The sequence below is a fragment of the Meles meles genome, chromosome 1 (assembly GCF_922984935.1).
Source record: "Meles meles chromosome 1, mMelMel3.1 paternal haplotype, whole genome shotgun sequence".
NCBI classification, from domain to species: domain Eukaryota; kingdom Metazoa; phylum Chordata; class Mammalia; order Carnivora; family Mustelidae; genus Meles; species Meles meles.
The window spans coordinates 121,877,538-121,897,794 of NC_060066.1; the positions used below are offsets into that span (position 1 = coordinate 121,877,538).

A 20,257-nucleotide genomic window follows, 5' to 3' on the forward strand; every position below is an offset into this window, starting at 1 on the left:
TAGAACAAAGGTAAAATGGTATAAAAGCAGAAAAGTGGAGAACTACCATTTTTCATTAACAGAAAAGCTAAAAAATGAACATATCAGACAGACATATTCAAATGAAAATACAAAGTGCATTTCAAAGTATAATTAACTTACTTAGATTATTTGTTATTTTGGATTATCAACAATATCATCCCATTAGCTCTGACTGTAGAAAGACTACAGTTAAAACAATATTCCACCAATGCTCATTTCCAGATGATCCTATATCACAGAATACAGTGAGGAAAAGATATATTCAAAATGCACAAGGACTATCAGCTTATGTGGGCATAAGTTAATCATCACCAATTGAAGCTGATCATTTTCTTTTAGATCCAGTTTTCCCAACCCTAAAAAAAAAAAACTGTTTAGATAATAACAGTTATATCATCTGTATAGTTATACTTTTCCAAAAAGAGTAAGAAAAAAATTCCAATAAAGGCACTGAACTGCTGTCACTTGCTTTTCTGAACCAGTTTTGATGATCACCAATCTTTTTGTTTTGTTTTAAACTAGTAAAAGATTACATCAAAAGATGACACAGAATCCAATCCAAAAAGACTGGACCCCAAAAGGCACTGCTCAAACTGCTTATCTGGAATGCTCAAAATGCATTCTTTTTATCTGCCTTCCCCCAAAGGCCCACTCAGTATTTAAGGACATTTGCTGTACATTATACAAAAGGACCTGCAGGCTGAGGTGAAAAAGCTCTCCACAAAACCAAAATGTAAACCTGGAAAATGGATTATGACTGCACATCACTTATACAGATAGGACATAAGACCCTCAGTCAGACCAAGCTTCAACAATACCATTACACCAAAACACTAGCCCTTCAGGGAACCCTCTACCTAAACCCCATTCTCAGACAAAGGCCAAAGCACATTCAGTGGGGACAAAAAGAAACAGAAGAAAATATTTCCAGAAAGGACTAGTTACAAACAGGAACAAACCTGGACTCTTTACTCACCATTTTAATACTGCTGCCAACTATAACAGATTAAAATCTGTACACATAACATTGTGGAAAAAGTCCCAAAATGCAAATAGTTTCGGCAAAAGAAGGTACTGACTAAGGATTACTAACAATTAACATTGCTACAATAAAAACAATGGCAAACAGGGATTTGGCACCACATTTACAAAGTAAAAGCATGCATTGTTAATACACTTTAGATGTTTCCCAACAGAAAAGGCCATAGAAGATGGAAAACAAGGGGCATCTTTTTTTACAGAACTCCCTATGACTGAGACAAACAAGCAAGAACCAAAGTGGTCAATTTAGTAGATCTGTAGCAGCAAAGTCACTGTTTCTGTTTGGAATTTAGCAATTCGCATTTCTAATCAACAGCTGCCCTGACTGTGTCTGTATCCAAGAAGTTAATTTTACATACTACATCAGCATTTACCTAATAATTTGGTAATCAGCATAAACCAGGTTAACCTTAAACCATAAGCTTAAACAAAAGTTAGAGAGCTAGAATCTTATTACAGAACTCTCCAGTGTAATTACCATTTAGAAACCATAATGGTACTTTGAACAGGAGAGTATCGTAAATTTCATCCAAAAAAGCTATAATCATAGCCCCAATAACCGTAAAGAATTAAGTAATTATGGAAATATTATGCTCTGACCATACCAAAAGTTAAAAACAAAGAGTTCCTACTAAGAGGAAAATTTTTAAGATGATCTGGCCACATCATGTGCATAGTTAAGACTGTGTTTTAATAAAGATTCTTTTGCAAACAAATAAAATTTAGTCACGTGATTCTCTCGATGGAAAAAAAACAAACCTTTAAAAATGAACTACTGGTGGTCTGTTAAGAAGGAAAAAAAGAATAAGCTACATATTAAAGTTCTGGAATGCAGCACCTCAACTTCACATCAGCCCTAAACATTTGAGATTATGAAATCCAAGTGATGTCTTGATGATCAAATCATACTTTACAGCTGTTCCAATTCCAATGTCTGACTTTAGCATCTCGTGTCAATTAAGAGTTCCCTAATACAGAAGATTGTGCTAAAGAGTGCTAAGATTCTGCATGCTGCTGCCATTCCCTGGTCCCGTTCATGCTTGTAGCTGCCCAATGAGACAGCAAAAGAAGTCTGGTCTCAACACTCCACACTGTAATAACTAGAAAAGAAGAACATCCTTAATTAGAAAAGTTTACACAGTCAAGAGACATCATTATAGCACTAGACTAAACTGTCTGAAGTTTTACCTTTTATTAACATCCACCTCTCTTCAGTAAAGTCCACATTCCTTTAAGTTGTTTTTAATGATGACATCTGTAACAGCATCAAAAACAAACTGCACATTCTTGGTGTCTGTGGCACAGGTGAAGTGGGTATAGATCTCCTTGGTATCTTTTCTTCTGTTCAGATCTTCAAACTGGCACTGAATATAAGCAGCTGCTTCTTCATATGTATTGGAACCTAAAGCAGACACCCAATATTCTCAGTTCAAATCATTACAGCTGTCTGAATGTAACTACGTCAGGCCATCACCACTTACTTATATGAAGACAGGGATTATGACCCAAAGGAATATAAGACAGATTTACTTCTGTAATCACTAGGTTTTTCTCTAATCACTAGATTTTTCTTGAGAGCAGACACCAAGTAAAACAAAATCATCACACAAAAAGATCTAGGGAAACAAAACTTTTTCTTTTTCCCCTTCCATTTAGATATTTCAGCTAAAAAACCTAGAATGCATAAAAGGAAACTAGAAAAGCAGGAAGATGAATTGCTAGAACACAACTGTTTAAAAGGTCAGAGAGCCCATGCTCCTTGGAATGATCTTGAAATAAAACAATTCAAAAGAGTTAATAATGCTTCTTTTCAAAAGCTTATCAATTTTAAAGGGCTTAGCTTCTGAGCCTTATGGCAATATGATGAAAGGTAGTAAACTAGTACATGTAAAAGGGAAAGAGGCCTGAATTATACACTTTAAAATGTGTTTTTATAAAAATAAATAAAATGTGTTTTTGTGACATATAAATCATATCTCAATGAAGTTGTCATTTTTTAAAAGGTGCAGGGTCTCAAAAGTAAACCTTACTTTCAACATTTGTAATTAACACTCTTAACCACAAGCTTCCTATACCATCTCATCTACCTGTGAACCTTCAGAATAGCCCTAGAAATTGACTACAGAACTAGGAAACCTTGACAAATTAAACACACAGGACTTTATTCCTGTGAACTAGAGACTGTTTTCAACAAATAACATCTATGAAGTTAAGTGACACTAAGCATGATAACAAATACCAAGTGCTAAGTGGTTAAAAAAAAAAACTAAACAAAGAAAAGCTTAAGAAAGAAAGGAATGTTATGTAAACAGAATACTTAGAATAATAAAGGAAGGGGCGCCCTGGTGGCTCAGTGGTTTAGCCTCTGCCTTCCGCTGGGGTCATGCTCCCAGCGTCCTGGGATCAAGCCCTGCATCGGGCTCTCTGCTCAGCAGGGAGCCTGCTTCCTTCTCTCTCTGCCTGCCTCTCTGCCTACTTGTGATCTCTGTCTGTCAAATAAATAAATAAAATCTTTAAAAAAAAAAAAAAAGAAGAAGAAGAAGAAGAAGAAGAAAGGAAGATAGCTTGGTAGGTGCCTGAAATAGGTTTTTTGAGATCTGAGAACTTCTGTAAATTCAAAGAGAGCTCTGAAAAGAGAATTGTGTCTGGTAGGAAGAGATAACTGATACTTGGGCAATGAGGACAGTGGGAATGAAGTCAATGGAAGGAAGGCAGGCTTGGAAGGTGTTCCCCCCAACCTCATCCCCAAAAAAGGATATAACATTGAGGGCTCTTTGCCATGTGGAAGATTCCCAGTTAGAACACTGTCAGCCCTTTTACTTAAGATTTCTCTCCACTTTAAAACCTGGCTACTTTCGGGGCACCTGGGTGGCTCAGTGGGTTAAGCCGCTGCCTTCGGCTCAGGTCATGATCTCAGGGTCCTGGGATTGAGCCCCACATTGGGTTCTCTACTCAGCAGGGAGCCTGCATCCCCCCCTCTCTCTGCCTGCCTCTCTGCTTGTGATCACGCTCTCTCTCTCTCTCTCTCTCTCTCTGTCAAATAAATAAATAAAACCTTTTGAAAAAAAAAAAAACCTGGCTACTTTCTATGAACTCACCTAACTCTCACCTCCCTCCCAATCCTGGCCACATTTCCAACTTCCCTGAGAAAACAAAGGCCAGGGGGCTTAAAATACATCTCAACTCTTGAGCCTACCACCTCACTTATAAGTCACCTATATCCCCACATATTTGTACCTATGGTCTTAGAGTGGTCTTCCTGGCAGTTTCAAATTTTAACTCCTCTACCAAGATTCTTTTAAGCTGAAGTGAAATTTATGTAACATACAGTAAGACATTTTAATGTGTACAATATAGTGGCACTGAGTATATTCACAATGTTATGCAACCAGCACCTTTCTCTAGTTTCAAAACTTTTTCATCAACTAGAAAAACACCCCAGTACTATTAAGTAATCATTCCTCATTCCCCTCATTCTAACCACCCCCTCTCCTGGTAACCACCAACCAACCTGCTTTCTGTCTCTATGGATTTGCCCATTTTGGGTATATCATATAAAAGTAATCACACAAATGTGACCTTTTGTGTTTGGCTTCTTTCACCTCACATACGTTTACGAGGTTCATACAAGCAGGAACATGCATCAGGACTTCATTCCTTTTTATAGCTGAGTGATATTCCATTTATGGAATTCCATCTACTTACAAATCTTGCTCCACTGATTATATCCACTTTTTACAACTTCTCTTTTGCTATAAAAACTTACCATTAAGCTGATGAACATTCTTCAATCTTTCCTTCCTCTGTAATCCAAGTTGCTTAAGAGCAGGCCACACTGGGCTCATTTCTCTACTTCCCACTCAGTAACTCACAGCCCTGGCTCTACGCTCACTGACAACTGCTTTCAGTAACACTCATGATCTCCCTGACTGCTAATTCCAGAGGCCATTTTCCAATGTGTATCTTACTTTATTTGCCTGCACACAACAATGCTGACAACCCCTCACTTCTAAATTTCTTAGTTTTTGATACTTTGGCTCTCTTGGTTTTTCTCTTTGCATCCAGCATAAACCTTTCTTTCTCTCCTGCCAACAGAGTCTGCTATTTCTCTCTCATTCTGCAACATTAGTCGTCGTCATCTCATCCATTTCCATGCTGTATTTATACAACATCTCAGATCAACACATGTAACCCTCAACATCCCACCAAGCACCAAGGCCACGTATATATTTGCCTATTAGATAACTTCACCTGGATGGTCCAAAGATGCTTCAAAATCAACATTTCTAAATATCAATTCAGATCACAGCACCAGCAGCCAATCAAAGCAGAACTCTGGTAGTACTCTTCCCACTTCCTTACCCTAGCTATACTCTTTCACTTTATTACAGAAAGCTTTACAGCATCTGCTCAGCTAACAAGAGTTCTCCTTCCCTGAAAATACCCAACTCTGACCTAAAGGTTATAGTGGTGCAACACTGGCATTCATGTTTGTGTCCCTGACTTTTTTTTTTAATATTTTATTTATTTATTTGATAGAGATCACAAGTAGGCAGAGCAGCAGGCAGAGAGAAAGAGGGAGAAGCAGACTCCTTGCCGAGCAGAGAGCCTGATGCAGGGCTTGATCCCGGGACCCTGGGATCATGACCTGAGCCGAAGGCAAAGGCCTTAACCCACTGAGCCACCCAGGCGCCTCTGTGTCCCTGACTTTGACTGACTGGGCTAAGGATTTTTGCTGGCCTTAACCTTGGCCAGAATCTCTCTCCTAGGAATTTAAACCTGGGGCCAACCAGTTTCAGCGTAGCCTGGTCTTTATTTCTTTTTAAGATTTTACTTCTAAGTAAGCTCTACACCCAATGTGGGGCTCAAACTTAACAACAAAGAGATCAAGAGTCACATGCTCAGGGCGCCTGAGTAGCTCAGTGGGTTAAAGCCTCTGCCTTCCGCTCAGGTCATGGTCCCAGGATCCTGGGATCGAGCCCCATGTTGGGCTCTCTGCTCAGCGGGGAGCCTGCTTCCCCCTCTCTCGCTCTGCCTGCCTCTCTGCCTACTTGTGATCTCTGTCAAATAAATAAATAAAATCTTTAAAAAAAAAAAAAAAAGAGTCACATGCTCTACATGACTACTGACTAAGCCAACCAGGTGCCCCTATCCTGGACTTTTAAATGCAGGAGAGATACTGTGGCAAGGCCATCTTGTATCACATAAACTGAATAGCATAGAAAGCTGTTAAGCAGAGAGAGAAGAATAGAGAAGATGCACAGAGAGAAGGAGAAAAAAGAGGAGACAGAAGTGCTTCCAAGGTCCTTGACAGCTTTCTATTTCCTAGTTCTAAACTCATTTCTTTTAAAGATTTTATTTATTTGACAGAGAGAGACAGAGAGAGAGGGAACAGAAGCAGGGGGAACAGGAAAGGGAGAAGCAGGGAGCCCGATGTGGGGCTCGATCCCAGGGTCTTGGGATCAAGACCCCACCCGTATCTTAAGATATGTCTGCATTCTTGCCCTTCCCTTCTAGGATATATGCCAGTATCTTCACACCCCTGCCAAAAGGTTTTTATTTGCATCCTAAGAGACTCCTTACTAATTCAACTCCCTTACTATCTTTATTGCCATTTATTGCATATCTTTCTAAAGCAGTTTCCACTACCTCATGTACCCCAATCAAAATCCTTCAATAGCTCCCCATTATCTCAGCATCAGATACAAGGCTCTCCATGAGCATCACCGCCCATCACACCAACAACTCCTTCCCACCACATTAAGCTCTGGTAATACCAAATTCTTCCTAGGTTTCAAAACATATCATGTAATTTTTTTTAACAATTTCATTTTTTTTTTAAAGATTTTATTTATTTATTTGACAGAGAGAGAGATCACAAGTAGGCAGAGAGGCAGGCAGAGAGAGAGGAAGAGAAGCAGGCTCCCTGCGGAGCAGAGAGCCCGATGCGGGGCTCGATCCCAGGACCCTGAGATCATGACCTGAGCCAAAAGCAGCGGCTTAATCCACTGAGCCACCCGGGCGCCCCTAACAATTTCATTTTTAAAAACAAAGAGGGGCCTAAACTCATGACCCTGAGATCAAGAACTGAGCTGAAATCAAGAGTCGGACACTCAACTAACTGAGCCACCCATGCACCCCTCATGTCATTTTTTTTTTAACCTCTGTATTTTCATATATGCTATTCCTTCTTCCTAAAATGCTTTTAATCCTGTTTGCCTGGTGGTTTCTAATTCGTCCTCTCATTATCTCACTACGAGTGTCATTTCCTCTAGAAAAAAGAGGACACTGAACCCACAGCAGTAACCCCTTCTTCTGCTAGTGGACACTTCCTACTATAATGAAATTCTTTGTGTCCCTCTCTCTACAACTTGTGTCTTAAGTGCAATGACTGCATCTTACTTTTCCTTGTACTTTTTTGAACATACATAGACCAAATTTTGATCTTTATCTTTCTCTCTTTTCCTCAAAAAATGAGGAGGACAGAAATATAAAATAAACACAGTAAACTCGATTATGTATGGGATAGCACTTTAGACTTAAGGGGCCTTAATCACATGCTTAACGTTAATACCACTACCAGTGAACACTCCCCATAAGGATATACATGCATTGTTCAAAATAAAAGGCAGGTGAACACTAAAGTGTTCATCTAGGATGTATACCTCCAACAAAGTCGTTCATGATCCCTTACCCGTGTATTCTGGATAACAGATAGTTAATGGACTCCTCTTTATTTTTTCCTCAAAAAGGTCTTTCTTGTTGAGGAAGAGAATGATTGAAGTGTCTGTAAACCATTTGTTGTTACAAATGCTGTCAAACAGTTTCATGCTTTCATGCATTCGGTTCTGAGGAGGGAAAAAAAGGGTGTCAATAGCAAAAAGTAAATGTGAATGAACTATTAATGAAAAAAAAGAAAAAACAGACCAACAAGTTTTAGAAGCACTGAATGGCATGGATGGAAATAAGCTAGACAGATACCACAAAAGCTAAGTCAGTCCTCATTTTCCTAATTCTTAGAGGCTGAGAGCTGGGAAGAAGACTGGCTAACAAGAGGACCTAACCCTGCCCACATACATAGTCAATATACTGTCCTATCTCTTAAGAATTAGAAGGGAATGGATCAATATTTTAAAAATCTAACTCACAGGGGAAAAAAATAAGGAGAGAGAGCAGGACGTCCGGCTTGCGAGCAGACACCTCCGTTTCACGTGCGACGAAAGAGCGATTTAAAAATGGGTGATGTTGAGAATGGCAAGAAGATTTTTGTTCAGAAGTGTGCCCAGTGCCATACTGTGGAAAAGGGAGGTAAGCACAAGACTGGGCCAAATCTCCATGGTTTATTTGGCCGAAAGACAGGTCAGGCCCCTGGATTTTCTTACACGGATGCCAACAAGAATAAAGGCATCACCTGGGGAGAGGAGACACTGATGGAGTATTTGGAGAATCCCAAGAAGTACATCCCTGGGACAAAAATGATCTTCGCTGACATTAAGAAGACAGGGGAAAGAGCAGACTTGATAGCTCATCTCAAAAAAGCTACTAAGGAGTAATAGTTGGCCATTGCCTTATTTATTGCAAAACAAAAATGTTTCATGACTTTTATGTGTTCAAATGATCTCATATACCAAAATTCAGATCATGAATGGCCGATAGAATATTTCTTTTGGACAGTCCTGATTTAAATAAGGTTGGCTTGTGGTTAAATGAATATGATCAGCTTTTTGAACTTTGATAGTAATTCTGGTTCAGCAAGTGCTGTCAGTTTTCCCCTTTTAAAAATATGATGGGCGGGGGGCGCCTGGGTGGCTCAGTGGGTTAAGCCTCTGCCTTTGGCTCAGATCATGGTCCCAGGGTCCTGGGATTGAGCCCCACATCGGGCTCTCTGCTCAGCAGGGAGCCTGCTTCCTCCTCTCTCTCTCTCTGCCTGCCTCTCTGCCTACTTGTGATCTCGGTCTGTCAAATAAATAAATAAAAATCTTTAAAATAAATAAATAAATAAAAATATGATCGGAATTGATTAGTAATGTTCAGCTTTTCACAGAGGTGGTAAATGTCATCTCTAAACTTATAGGAGACTGGTTTTATATTTAGATTTATATAACTGGTTATATTAATATATTTAAATACTGAGGAAATCCCTTCACTGTCTCAGAACCAGCAAGACTGAGCTGTGTTTCAGGTTGTGTTCATTAGCCTGTTAAAGGCAAGGGTTGAAGATAAGCTGGCAGTGTCCACTTTTTTTTTTCTTAACTATGCCAATTTAATTAAAATTCCCTGCATCTAAAATGTTGCCTTTTGCTTAATGAAAGGCATTTTAGTGTGGTTTATGTGTAATATTAAATAAAGAGTATTTAACACTTCTCATTTTATAGATCTAAGGTTAGATGCTTTTAAAATTCAGTGTGACAGGATATAGCAGCAGACATGGCTTGTGAATTATCTACTAAGTCAGACTAAGTTATAATTCAGGATTGTCTTCTAAACAGCTATTCAGAGACACAACTGTGGAAATATGATATATGTATGATTGGTAATGGTCCTTTTGCCAACTTGTTAGAAGGGTTAAAATAGAGGAGCTACATCATCAGCACAAATTTGTAAATTATGTGATAAGGCTTAAGATAATTAAAAACAAAATCACAAAAAAAAAAAGGAATCAAGATTTGGTTCAATGAGCAAATGTATACACAAATGGATACACAAAATCTTCCCCCGGCCACATGAACCAGGGTTTTTACCAGAAGATCCAACATACCATCTCCTCATCCTCAGCCAGAACAAGGTCATAATCACTGAGGGCCACACAGAAGATAATTGCTGTCACTCCCTCAAAACAGTGAATCCACTTTTTTCGTTCTGATCTTTGGCCACCTACATCAAACATCCTGAGTAAAGGGAAAGAATGCACAAACTCAGCAAGGTCACAAATTAACACCTCTCCCTAAACTGAAATGGTTAGGGAACTCCCACTATTGCATATTCAAAACCCCATTTACAATATAAAAGACAAACGAGAAGCAGATACAATGTAGTCAATCTAATCTGTGGTTAAAAGTAAAAGAAAACAACATATAAAAATAAAATCTGGGGTGCCTGGGTGGCTCAGTGGGTTAAAGCCTCTGCCTTCAGCCCAGGGTCCTGGGATCCAGCCCCACATCAGGCTCTCTGCCTAGCAGGGAGCCTGCTTCCTCCTCTCTCTCAGCCTGCCTCTCTGCCTACTTGTGCTCTCTGTCTAATAAATAAATAAAATCTTTAAATAAATAAATAAATAAAATCTAGGAATAATTAAAATTCTCGTTTTAAATAACTAGTTGCACCTCCTCTCTATCAAAGCTTGTATCAGGTGTGCCAAAAGTCAGCAGAATAAGCACAAAGAAGGATTAAAGGGTGGGGGGGGAGACAGGAAAAACGAAGAGCTGAATAATACAACTTAAGGTAATAACAAGAATACTAATATTTATTGTTTACCATGATGCCAGACAAGATCCTAAACACCGAAAATACACTAACTCATTTGATCCTTACAACACTCATGTAAGTACTATTATCTCCAGGACACAGATGAAGAAACTGAGGCACAGGTATGTGAAGTACCTAAAGGCACACTACTTACAAAGGGGGACTGGGGCTCTAAACCCAAGCACTCTAACTCCAGCACCCAGGCTCTTTGCCATAACACCACTCTACCCCTCAAAATGCTTTACCTCTTTAGTTAAAGAGAACAATGAAAAAATACAAATCTCCAACTTGCACTGTGCTTCCAAAAAGTTTGTTTTCCTTACTTTTTAACTTTCTTTTTTTTTTTTTTTTTAAATTATGGTATGGTTGAGATATGTTTTCCTTACTTTAAGGAAAAAATATTTTAGAGATTAATTATGGGGGAAAAGTAAATTATATTTCAGGGTAGGACTCTAAGAACCCAATTATCTAAAAACAAAACATAACCAGTATTTTCCAACTCTACGTCTTACTTGAACCTAATTCATAACAACAAAGCCTCAGCTGTTCACAAACTTTATGTTCCAATCCAGATTAGTTTTAGTCCACCACTCCTGTCTGGGGGGCTTCCTGGATATCCTGCCTCAATTGCTGTACTTCTGTCAACAGTCCTCATCTACCGCCTACAGTAGGAGGAACACGTGCAGTGCTTTGTCTCTTGCCGGTACCAGCATCTGAGGAGGCATGCATACAAATGAGTAGATACTCTGAAGATAGACGTGACGAGGACAAAATTTAAAAGGTGAACTTTGCCAAGAGGTTTATATGTCAGATCTAAAGTGACTCGAGGTCTATTTCCAAAGAATTTTTCCCTGGAGACTGAGAGAAATAAGACATAACCGAGTAATTTCTCAATGTATGCTTGAAAGAGAATAGTCATCTTATCTCTTTATGACCCAGCCTTTTCTTTTGGTTGACCTAGCAGGGTTTTTTCCAGCCTTTGGTCATGACACCTGGAATGATGGAGTCACAAGCTGGGTTTAATACAGGGTCCTATTATGTTTTAGGAAAGCAAGCATCATATATATCACTACAGAAGTCTTTCAAGGGGAGACAGACACGCTGGTACAACAATAATTTCAGTTCATCCCTCCGTTTTCTTTTACAAAGTCCATAAAACTGGTAGAATACTGTGACATCCCCGAGGTGGACTTTTAGCACATATTAACATTTACAATATATTCACTAACAGATCAACATTTTATAAACATTACCTCATAACCGAGAGGCAAGTAAGCAATTACACAATGCCTTGCATATAGCAGATGCTCAATAAATGTTTGAATGAATGGATAGTGGTTCTGCCTAGAGAGAAGAGGAAAAGGAAGAAGTGATAGTACTTCATAACAAGATATCTACATACCCACAATAAAGCCGGTGCAGCACTTTAACTACATCTGGCTGTTGATCCTGACATAAGAAGACCAGTAGGATTTACCCAACTAAAGATCAATCTATGAGAACATCAATAAGAATGCTTCCCACACTAAATAAAGCTCACCACATTTAATTATAAATGGATTACTAATCTTACGGTACACAAAAAGACATCTCATTCTTATGGTGCAAGGGTGATAAATCCATATGGCCTTTGATATTCTAGTTAAATAAATTCATCAGTGCTAAAGATAAGCAGCTCTTCTATTCTACAAATATTTAGCTGAACTGCTATTTTCCTGCACCATGTTTCTGACCTATTTTGGTATACTAAGATTCCAAGACCTCGAGTGGTATCTAGAAATACCTAAACTTTGTGTGGATTTCACAAATCCTGTGAAGCAACTATTTTCAGAGAGAAGAACACCGAGAAGCTCTCAGCTAGAAGTTACATTTGCGTGCAACAGTGCTGAGTGAAACAGACCACATATGAACATAAGGAGGCAGCTGGAACAAACATCATATATTGAAGGGGTAAGTTTACTCCTAATCTGAAAGGTCACAAAAGCAGAAAGCAGGAAACAAAAAGACAGTTCTAATATTTACAAAAGACCATTAACGCAGAGACAAACTGAAGTCTATTATTAGAATGACCTATGCTAATAAGAAAGTCCTTTGTATTGTGTACTAGAATTTTCTCTCTCTAAAACAACCACTTGTTATATCTCATCATATTTCCCCAAAATACCTCTATCACCATATCAATTTTCCATTCTTTACTACAGTAAGAGCTTAGCTGTACATGATACTGTGCACGAATCAGTCCAAGAGCCATGACAATATTAGCTCCATTCCAATAAACCTAAATGTGCTTCAGGAAGGAGCGACACACTGGTAAGTAAAGCATTTCTATTTTAATATCAAAATGGCAGAACAAAGCAACATCACTAAGTATCTATCCCTAGTATTGTTGTTACCCTTCTAAACAACAAACATTAAATACCTGTTTTGATGATTCCAACAAAAAAGCAGCTGAAAAGAATAAAATTAAAAATAAAATAAATTGATAACTATTGATATTTACAATTTAATTTTGAATTTAAATTCCTCCAAATGGACAAAAGTATTTGATGCTCTTTTGGACAAAGAAGAAAGGCTTGGGCCCCCATTCAGTTAAAACATTCAAATACTGACTAATGAATATGATGGTAGGTTTTTAAACCAAAGAATACTGCCTAGAGAAATTTTACCCTGATTAAGAGATACTAAAGGAAAGATATTTGTCTTTCACACATCTAGCAAAAAGGCTAATGACTTACTTGAAGTACAGGTCTTTGAAGGTGAAATGTGTTTCCACAATGCCTGTGGTCTTTACTCTTGTCCGCAGGACATCTTGCTGAGTTGGAATGTAGTTGGTTTGGGATATTCTATCCAAATCATTTAGGTAACTGAATAAAACACATATTTGTTACTATCTGGTGAAGTCAACCATATATACAGCAAATCAACAGACTAAACTAGTTCCTTGCCAAAAGTGGATTCTGAACCTGTCCCTAAAGTGGCAGAACAAAATCAGAGCAGAACAGAGCAGAACAAAATCACAGAAATGGTAATGAGAAAAAATATGAACCTAACATAGGACAATTAAAGTAGGTTCTATATATGCTACACAAAAGTGGTTTTAATTCTACCAAATTAAGCTGTGATGGCCAATTAAAAGCAAACAAATATGGAAATATTATTATAAAAAGATTTCTGGGGTGCCCGGCTGGCTTAGTCAGTAGAGCATGTGACTCTTCATCTCCAGGTTTTGAGTTCAAGCCCCATGGTGGGTGTAAAGATTACTTAAAAATAAAAAATCTTGGAGAAAAAAAGAAGATTCCTGAAACTTAATGCTAAATACTGAATCAACTATGTATTGTGCAGCACAAAAACCAAACCAAAAGCCCTCAGACATTTAAAGTTAATGGGTCATTTGTATGTTCTGATATTTGATAGGACATTCGACAATGTTGTTTGAATTACTAAAATTAAAATAAGAACTATGTTCATTAAGAATGAGTATTTCCTATTTTCATTCATAAAACAGAAAAGTTGTGCATTGGTACTTATTTATTTTTAAAAAGATTTTATTTATTTATTTGACAAACAGAGATCATAAGTAGGCATAGAGGATAGCAGAGAGAGAGGGGGAAGCAGGCTCCCTGCTAAGCAGAGAGCCCAATTCAGGACTTGATCCCAGGACCCTGAGATCATGATCTGAGCCGAAGGCAGATGCTTAACCCACTGAGCCATCCAGGCGCCCCAAGTTGTGGTTTTTTAAAATCTAAGTCAAAACAAATTGTAAACACTTCCAAAGAAATTTAATTTATTCAGTGAAAGAATTAAAAGATTGCTTCAAAGCTAAGTTAATTTTTTTTAAAGTTCAACTAATTTTTGGTAACTTCAGGACTCCTAAGGATTTTTTTGGTCCGAAAACTAAGAACAGGTTGCACTATTATAAGTGCAATCATTAACAAGCTTCTATAAAACTAAGTACCACCATTAATGTTAAGGAATCAGTCAAGCCTCGATCAAACATTATGGAAAAAACCTATATAAATCACATGTTCTCTGGTACAGTTACAGAATTCAGAGCTTAATGAATGTATGAAAAAAAGTAACAATACACCCTTCATGATTACTGGGAGAGTAACTGAAACTACCAACATATGCAACTAAAAAATATTTTAAAATGTGGGCAAGAATACTGAAATGTTTCTAAAGTTAATTTTTCATTCAAGAATAACTAAGTTTTTCAAATATAAATTAACTCCTTCCTATTACAACTTAAACTATAATGAAGGGGTAGGATATAGAATATTGTTGAAAATACCTTAACGCCTAAAAATGTCCCCAATTAGTACAGATATAGATACAGGGACTTACCGAGTCCCCAAAAGGCACATTAAAAAGTACATTCTGAATACAGGTCTTTATAAATAAACATGTTGTAAAAGAAGCAAAATAGGACAGCATGTAATAGCTTTGCTCAAGTATTAATTACAAATTCTCTCAAACTATGTAACACTTAAGAGAATTTCCTTGACAAACAGATGCTTTGACTTCCTTCCAAGACTCAACATTCTCTTTCTGTACAAAGTCTACTATTGTGATCTGGCAAAAGATCTGTTAGTGGTGACTGGTACCAAAGACATCCACAGTACAGCCCAGCCACAGAGCTGGGTGCATAAAAAAGGGTATCACAATTCTAATTTCCCTTATGAGCTGGAAATTAATGCAAAGTTCTTATGTAGAGGAAACAGCACTAGAGGAGATCCAGGATCCAACTCCAAAAGATTTCTCTCCTCTTTCACTCACTTATTATAAACTACCACGGAGCTACTTTTCATGGTGCCAATCCTCCCCTTTACATTCCAAGAGGCAACATTTTACTCCAAGTCATACAAATTGATCAAGGGCCATATAACCCTAAACTGAAACCATCTTTACAAGGGATGCTATAGAGTTCTAAGAGCATCTGTTACTTAAATGTTTTGTTTAGGACAGACCCTAAACTTTCTTAGGGCCACCCAATTATTTCCTGTTGTGGAAAATTTACTTACTATGAAGCAGAATCATTGAGCTGATACTCCCTGGATCTGCTGAAGCAAGCTTGCACCCCACCGTCTCGCCATAACCGTTTAATCACTCCTGCTAGTTCTGGAGTCATGACTCCTTCTTCAGCACTGCCAGCCAAAACAAATAATTGCCGGGCATCATCCTGAAGAAAGGAGTTAAGAAAGAGAGACAAATGATTCTCCACTTCTTAAAGACTTGACAAGAGTCTCTCCAAACACAAGCACATTATATGTTTCATTATTTTAATAGAAGTATTACAGAGACCTTTCCAGGCAGGGTAGTCCGAGAGAAGCACAATGAAGTTGTTCCCCCTACTCACTCCATTGTAGTTAGAAGTGCAGAGCTGAGCTGAGGAATAATTTCGGTCCCCCTACCACATACCACCATCTCTTAAAAAGATCTCTTCTGACTGGCCTACAGATTTCTATCCTACTTACTCATGATTTTTTAAAAAAAAGATTTTATTTATTTATTTGACACAGAGAGAAGAGGGGGCAGGCAGAGGAAGAGGGAGAAGCAGGCTCCCAACAGAGCAGGAAGCCTAACATGGGGCAATCCCAGAACCCTGGGATCACGACCTGAGCCAAAGGCAGATGCTTTTGGGGTGACTAAGCCACCCAGGCGCCCTTACTCATGATTTTTTGACAGAAAAAGTTTTTCTGACAGGCATATGTAACACATTCCCATTCTGTTAAAGGAAGCCTACAATAAAAAGAGAAATGAAAAAACTAGCCTGTAAGAGGTAAAATCTAAACACGTCAGAGGGAGTAAAATATTAATCGAGTTTAAGGAAAAAATATTCTCTTCTCCCCTCTTCAGTTCAGACAGAGGAACCGGAAGAAAAGAAGACTTATTTAAGAACCCTGGCAGCCTAGTGAGGGAAATAAATCCCTCAGGGAAAAATTCAGTTTCTAGATTCCCCAAGGAATAAAAATCCTGTAAATAAGGGGAGGGGGAAGACAGTAAGAGGAAAAGAAAGTTACAAAGAGATTTGATCAAAACTCATGAGTCAAAAAGCTCTGTAAGTGGCTACAGCTTTTAAATCTAAAACATGAGCTATAAAGAGGACAGAAAAGGGCTATGTAAACTCTGATAATTTTGCTTTATTCTACCCACCCTTACTTGTCAGGTAGTTTAAAAATAAACCCAGGTCCCAAAGAAGGAAAAGAAAAAGGAAAGGTAAAAGGGAACGGAAGGGGGAAGGGAAGGGGTAGTGCTCTTAAAAAGGGAGTCCTGAGAGCTCCCTTCCCCTTCTGCCATGTGAGGACACACAGTGAGAAGCCTACAACTGAACAAATATCCTAATTTATAAACAAGAACTTCATGGCATACTAAGTATTATAATTAATCAACACAACTTTTAAATATCTGACATGTACAAGAATTATCCTAGGACATGATATAATCCAACTGTATAGGTTATTGTCCAATGTAGTACAGGGATATGGTATTTTTGAATACCTAAAAATTGTCCTTAAAATTCTGACTTAGTGTTCATGTCCTTTTCTTTTTTTTTTTTTTTAAGATTTTGTTTATTTATTTGACAGACAGAGATCACAAGTAGCCAGAGAGGCAGGCAGAGAGAGAGGAGGAAGCAGGCTCCCTACTGAGCAGAGAGTCCGATGCGGGGCTCGATCCCAGGACCCTGAGACCATGACCTGAGCCAAAGGCAGAAGGTTTAACCCACTGAGCCATCCAGGCGCCCCAGTGTTCATGTCCTTTTCAAGTATATTTTAGGAGACTGAAATGTGCCTTTTATCTTTACACCACAGAAAGCAGAGCTATCTCTTTTAGGTTATTTCAATTTGCTAGCATTTATTACTATTAAATAAGACTGTGCTATAATAGACTGAATAAAAAGTGGCTGTCAAAGAAACCTACAGAAGATCCACACAATCCCATTTCCTTGACTCCTCTTTGTGGTGGTAACTGAGTATCTCCTAAAGCAGATGGCTAATACTTCTCGAATGAGCACACAGTACTTGGCTCCATCTTATCTTGTTGTTTACATTCATTTCCCTAAAAGATGAAACAAATTTTGCTTAACCCATCTACTAAAAGAAAGTAAGTGAAGAAGAAATGAGAAACACTTACTGCTCTGGCAGCTTCCCCAAAATCAATCTTTAGCCGTCCCATAGCTCTTATGATTGCAATGATGGACTGTATAGTATTGCTGTAGACAACTACTTTATATTGTTTACATTCTTCTTCTGAATAGCCATCCTCATGAATGATTCTTTAAAAAGAAAACCACAAATCATTACCATGGACCTAAAAAAAAAAGATACTATGGACTTTCATGCATTATGAGGAAATGCGGTTTTATAAAAAGCCATGTTCCAACTTACTTCATCTGTTTCACGATGGTACTTTTACCAGATTCTCCAGCACCTGAAAGAAAAGAAAACCAGACTTTGAATTCACTTGTAATCAAACACAAAGTATGAAATCAACATGAGTGATAATCATAGATTAATGGAAACCACAGGTCCTAGGGAAAACTTTAAGTGAGGCTTTCTAACAAGAAAAATTACTAAGCTTTCCCTATTAGAGTTTTTTACTTTAACATAATTTAGCAGCCAAATATAATTCACTAAAAGTAGCCCAGAACTTACTTGATTTTGTGTAAAGTAGGCATGCTCAAGGAGATATGGCAACATAAACACCTCTAGGAACTCATCTTCTACATGAAATATCATGATATAGAAACTGAACATAGGCAAAAGTGATGACTCATTTTTTGCCTATTCACTTTAATTAACTTCTCTGTCAATATCCATGGATCTGAGGAATGTTCCAAGAGCAATCCTCTCAGTCATGTGGCAAGAGTTCAAAATAGAAGCAGAGAAGGCACTGTCCCCACTGCTTTTTCACTGCACATGCTCTCAAGAACACATTTCCTGGTCTGTCAGCTGGAATCACTTTAATGATCACCAACTGTCAGGTCAGCCCTTGGAACAACTTGACATTTCACCTGCATTTCCCCAGTCAATTCACTCTCCATCTTCCAAGATGACTATTTCACACCACTTCCTCTCCCTCTCTCAAATCTTACAAAGTCCTTCTCGCTTCTGACTCTCACCTGATGACCCTGCCTCTCTTTTTTAGAAAAGTTAAAGCACTCAAAAACCAAATCCACCAATCTATCTGTTACCACCCCCCCCCCAATAATATTCTCTACCTTCAACAATGGATGAAGAGTCCCTGCCAATCTCTAAGACTAATCCCTCCAGTTGTGCCTTAAACCACCAGATTTTACCTACTCAAGGTCTTGGCTACTGTAACTATCACAAGTCACTCATATGTGAAGTTTTCTCTTCCCACTGGGGAACTCTCATCAGTATAGAAACTTGCTTGCTGCATTATCTTGCATTTTAAATCAACACACACCCCCACTCCAACCTTTCCTTGACTCCACACATATTCCTCTACCGCTCTATTTTTCTCTCCTCTTTGCAGAAAACTCCTCTGAGTTGTCTATACTCATGTTCTCCAATTCTGCACCTCCAATTCTCTCCTTAACCCACTCCAATCAGATATTCCTATCCACCACTCTCACTGAAACCACTTCTCATGGTCACCAACAAATTCCATTTTAACAAACCCATTGAGCAATTCCAGGTCCTCATCTTACTCGACCTCTTGAGAAGAATTTGTCCAATGATGACTTCTTCCCTTGAAATGTTGCCTTCAGTAGGCAGGCTTCCAGACCCCACAACTTCCTGGTCAGTACCCCTACCCTACCCCTCAGTCTCCTCTCTCCTGTCTCTGAATCTTAAAGGTTGTACTATTTGAGCACTCCTTCCTTGGGCCCTTTTCTCTACCTACATTCATTTCCTAGCTCATCTCATCTAATCTCCTGGTCTTAAACACCATTCATAAACTGATAATAATAGTATCTAGTGTGTACTGCATGCCAGATGCTGCTCTAAGCACTCTGCTTTTATTAATTCATTTAATCCTCACAATAACCTGGCGAGGCAAACACTTATTTCCATTTTATAGGTGAGGTAAATGAAGCAGAGAGATGACAAGTTAACTTGTCCACGATTAAAGTCAGTAAGTGGCAATGCTGAAATTTGTATTCACACAGTTTGGCTTCAAAGTTGTTGTATACTGCCTTGATGCTAATGATTTCCAAATTTATTCTCTCTCACCTTGGCTCCAGAGTCATACATCTAAATCACCTATCTGATAAATCACATTAGATTTCTAAGAGGCATCTCAAACTTAAAATTCCCCAAATTGAGCTACTATTTCCCTATGCTTACCCCCAAACATGAATTGTTCCTCCCTGTTTTCTCACCTCAGTAAATACCAGCACTCACCCAGTTGCTCAAGCCAAAAATGGTAGGTCACATGTAACTAATACACAAATGGAATGTGGCACCAGTACAAATATGTGTATCAAATATTAATGAAGCTTAATTTTTTTCTCAATACTGCATATACATTTTCTTTATTTATTTATTTTTGGTTAAGAATCCATGATATGGATTTTTATTTTTTTAGTGTTCCAAGATTCATTGTTTATGCACCACACCCAGTGCTCCTTGTAATACATGCCCTCCTTAATACCCACTACCAGGTCCTCCCAACTCCCCAGCTTAATTAAAAAAATAAAAATTAAAAAAGGTATAAATACACCGTAACAGTTTTTTCTTGTACCACATTGACCAACATGAATACATTGGAA

The 20,257-nt window shown here is 38.3% G+C and overlaps 2 protein-coding genes across 2 annotated transcripts in view; one reads left to right on the plus strand and one right to left on the minus strand.

Annotated features, from left to right (window-relative positions):
- Positions 1–962: 962 nt before the first annotated feature.
- GNAI3 (G protein subunit alpha i3) overlaps positions 963–20,257 on the minus strand; it is a 38,022-nt gene continuing 18,727 nt past the window's right edge. The window contains exons 2-9 of the mRNA XM_046007492.1: positions 17,910–17,952; positions 17,656–17,797; positions 15,546–15,703; positions 13,260–13,388; positions 9,821–9,950; positions 7,757–7,910; positions 2,251–2,464; positions 963–2,162 (exon numbers count right to left, since the gene is read on the minus strand). Coding sequence (XP_045863448.1) covers positions 2,274–2,464; positions 7,757–7,910; positions 9,821–9,950; positions 13,260–13,388; positions 15,546–15,703; positions 17,656–17,797; positions 17,910–17,952 — 947 coding nt within the window. The 3' untranslated portion in view covers positions 963–2,162; positions 2,251–2,273. The remainder of the gene's footprint in view (positions 2,163–2,250; positions 2,465–7,756; positions 7,911–9,820; positions 9,951–13,259; positions 13,389–15,545; positions 15,704–17,655; positions 17,798–17,909; positions 17,953–20,257) is intronic.
- LOC123943374 (cytochrome c-like) lies at positions 8,228–8,843 on the plus strand. Its single transcript, XM_046007506.1, has one exon. It carries the CDS (start codon positions 8,298–8,300, stop codon positions 8,613–8,615), a length of 318 nt encoding a protein of 105 aa, XP_045863462.1. The 5' UTR covers positions 8,228–8,297; the 3' UTR covers positions 8,616–8,843.

What these genes read in the sequence shown, in the direction of transcription:
- LOC123943374 (XM_046007506.1), top strand. Translation starts at nt 8,298, where the DNA reads ATGGGTGATGTTGAGAATGGCAAGAAGATTTTTGTTCAGAAGTGTGCC.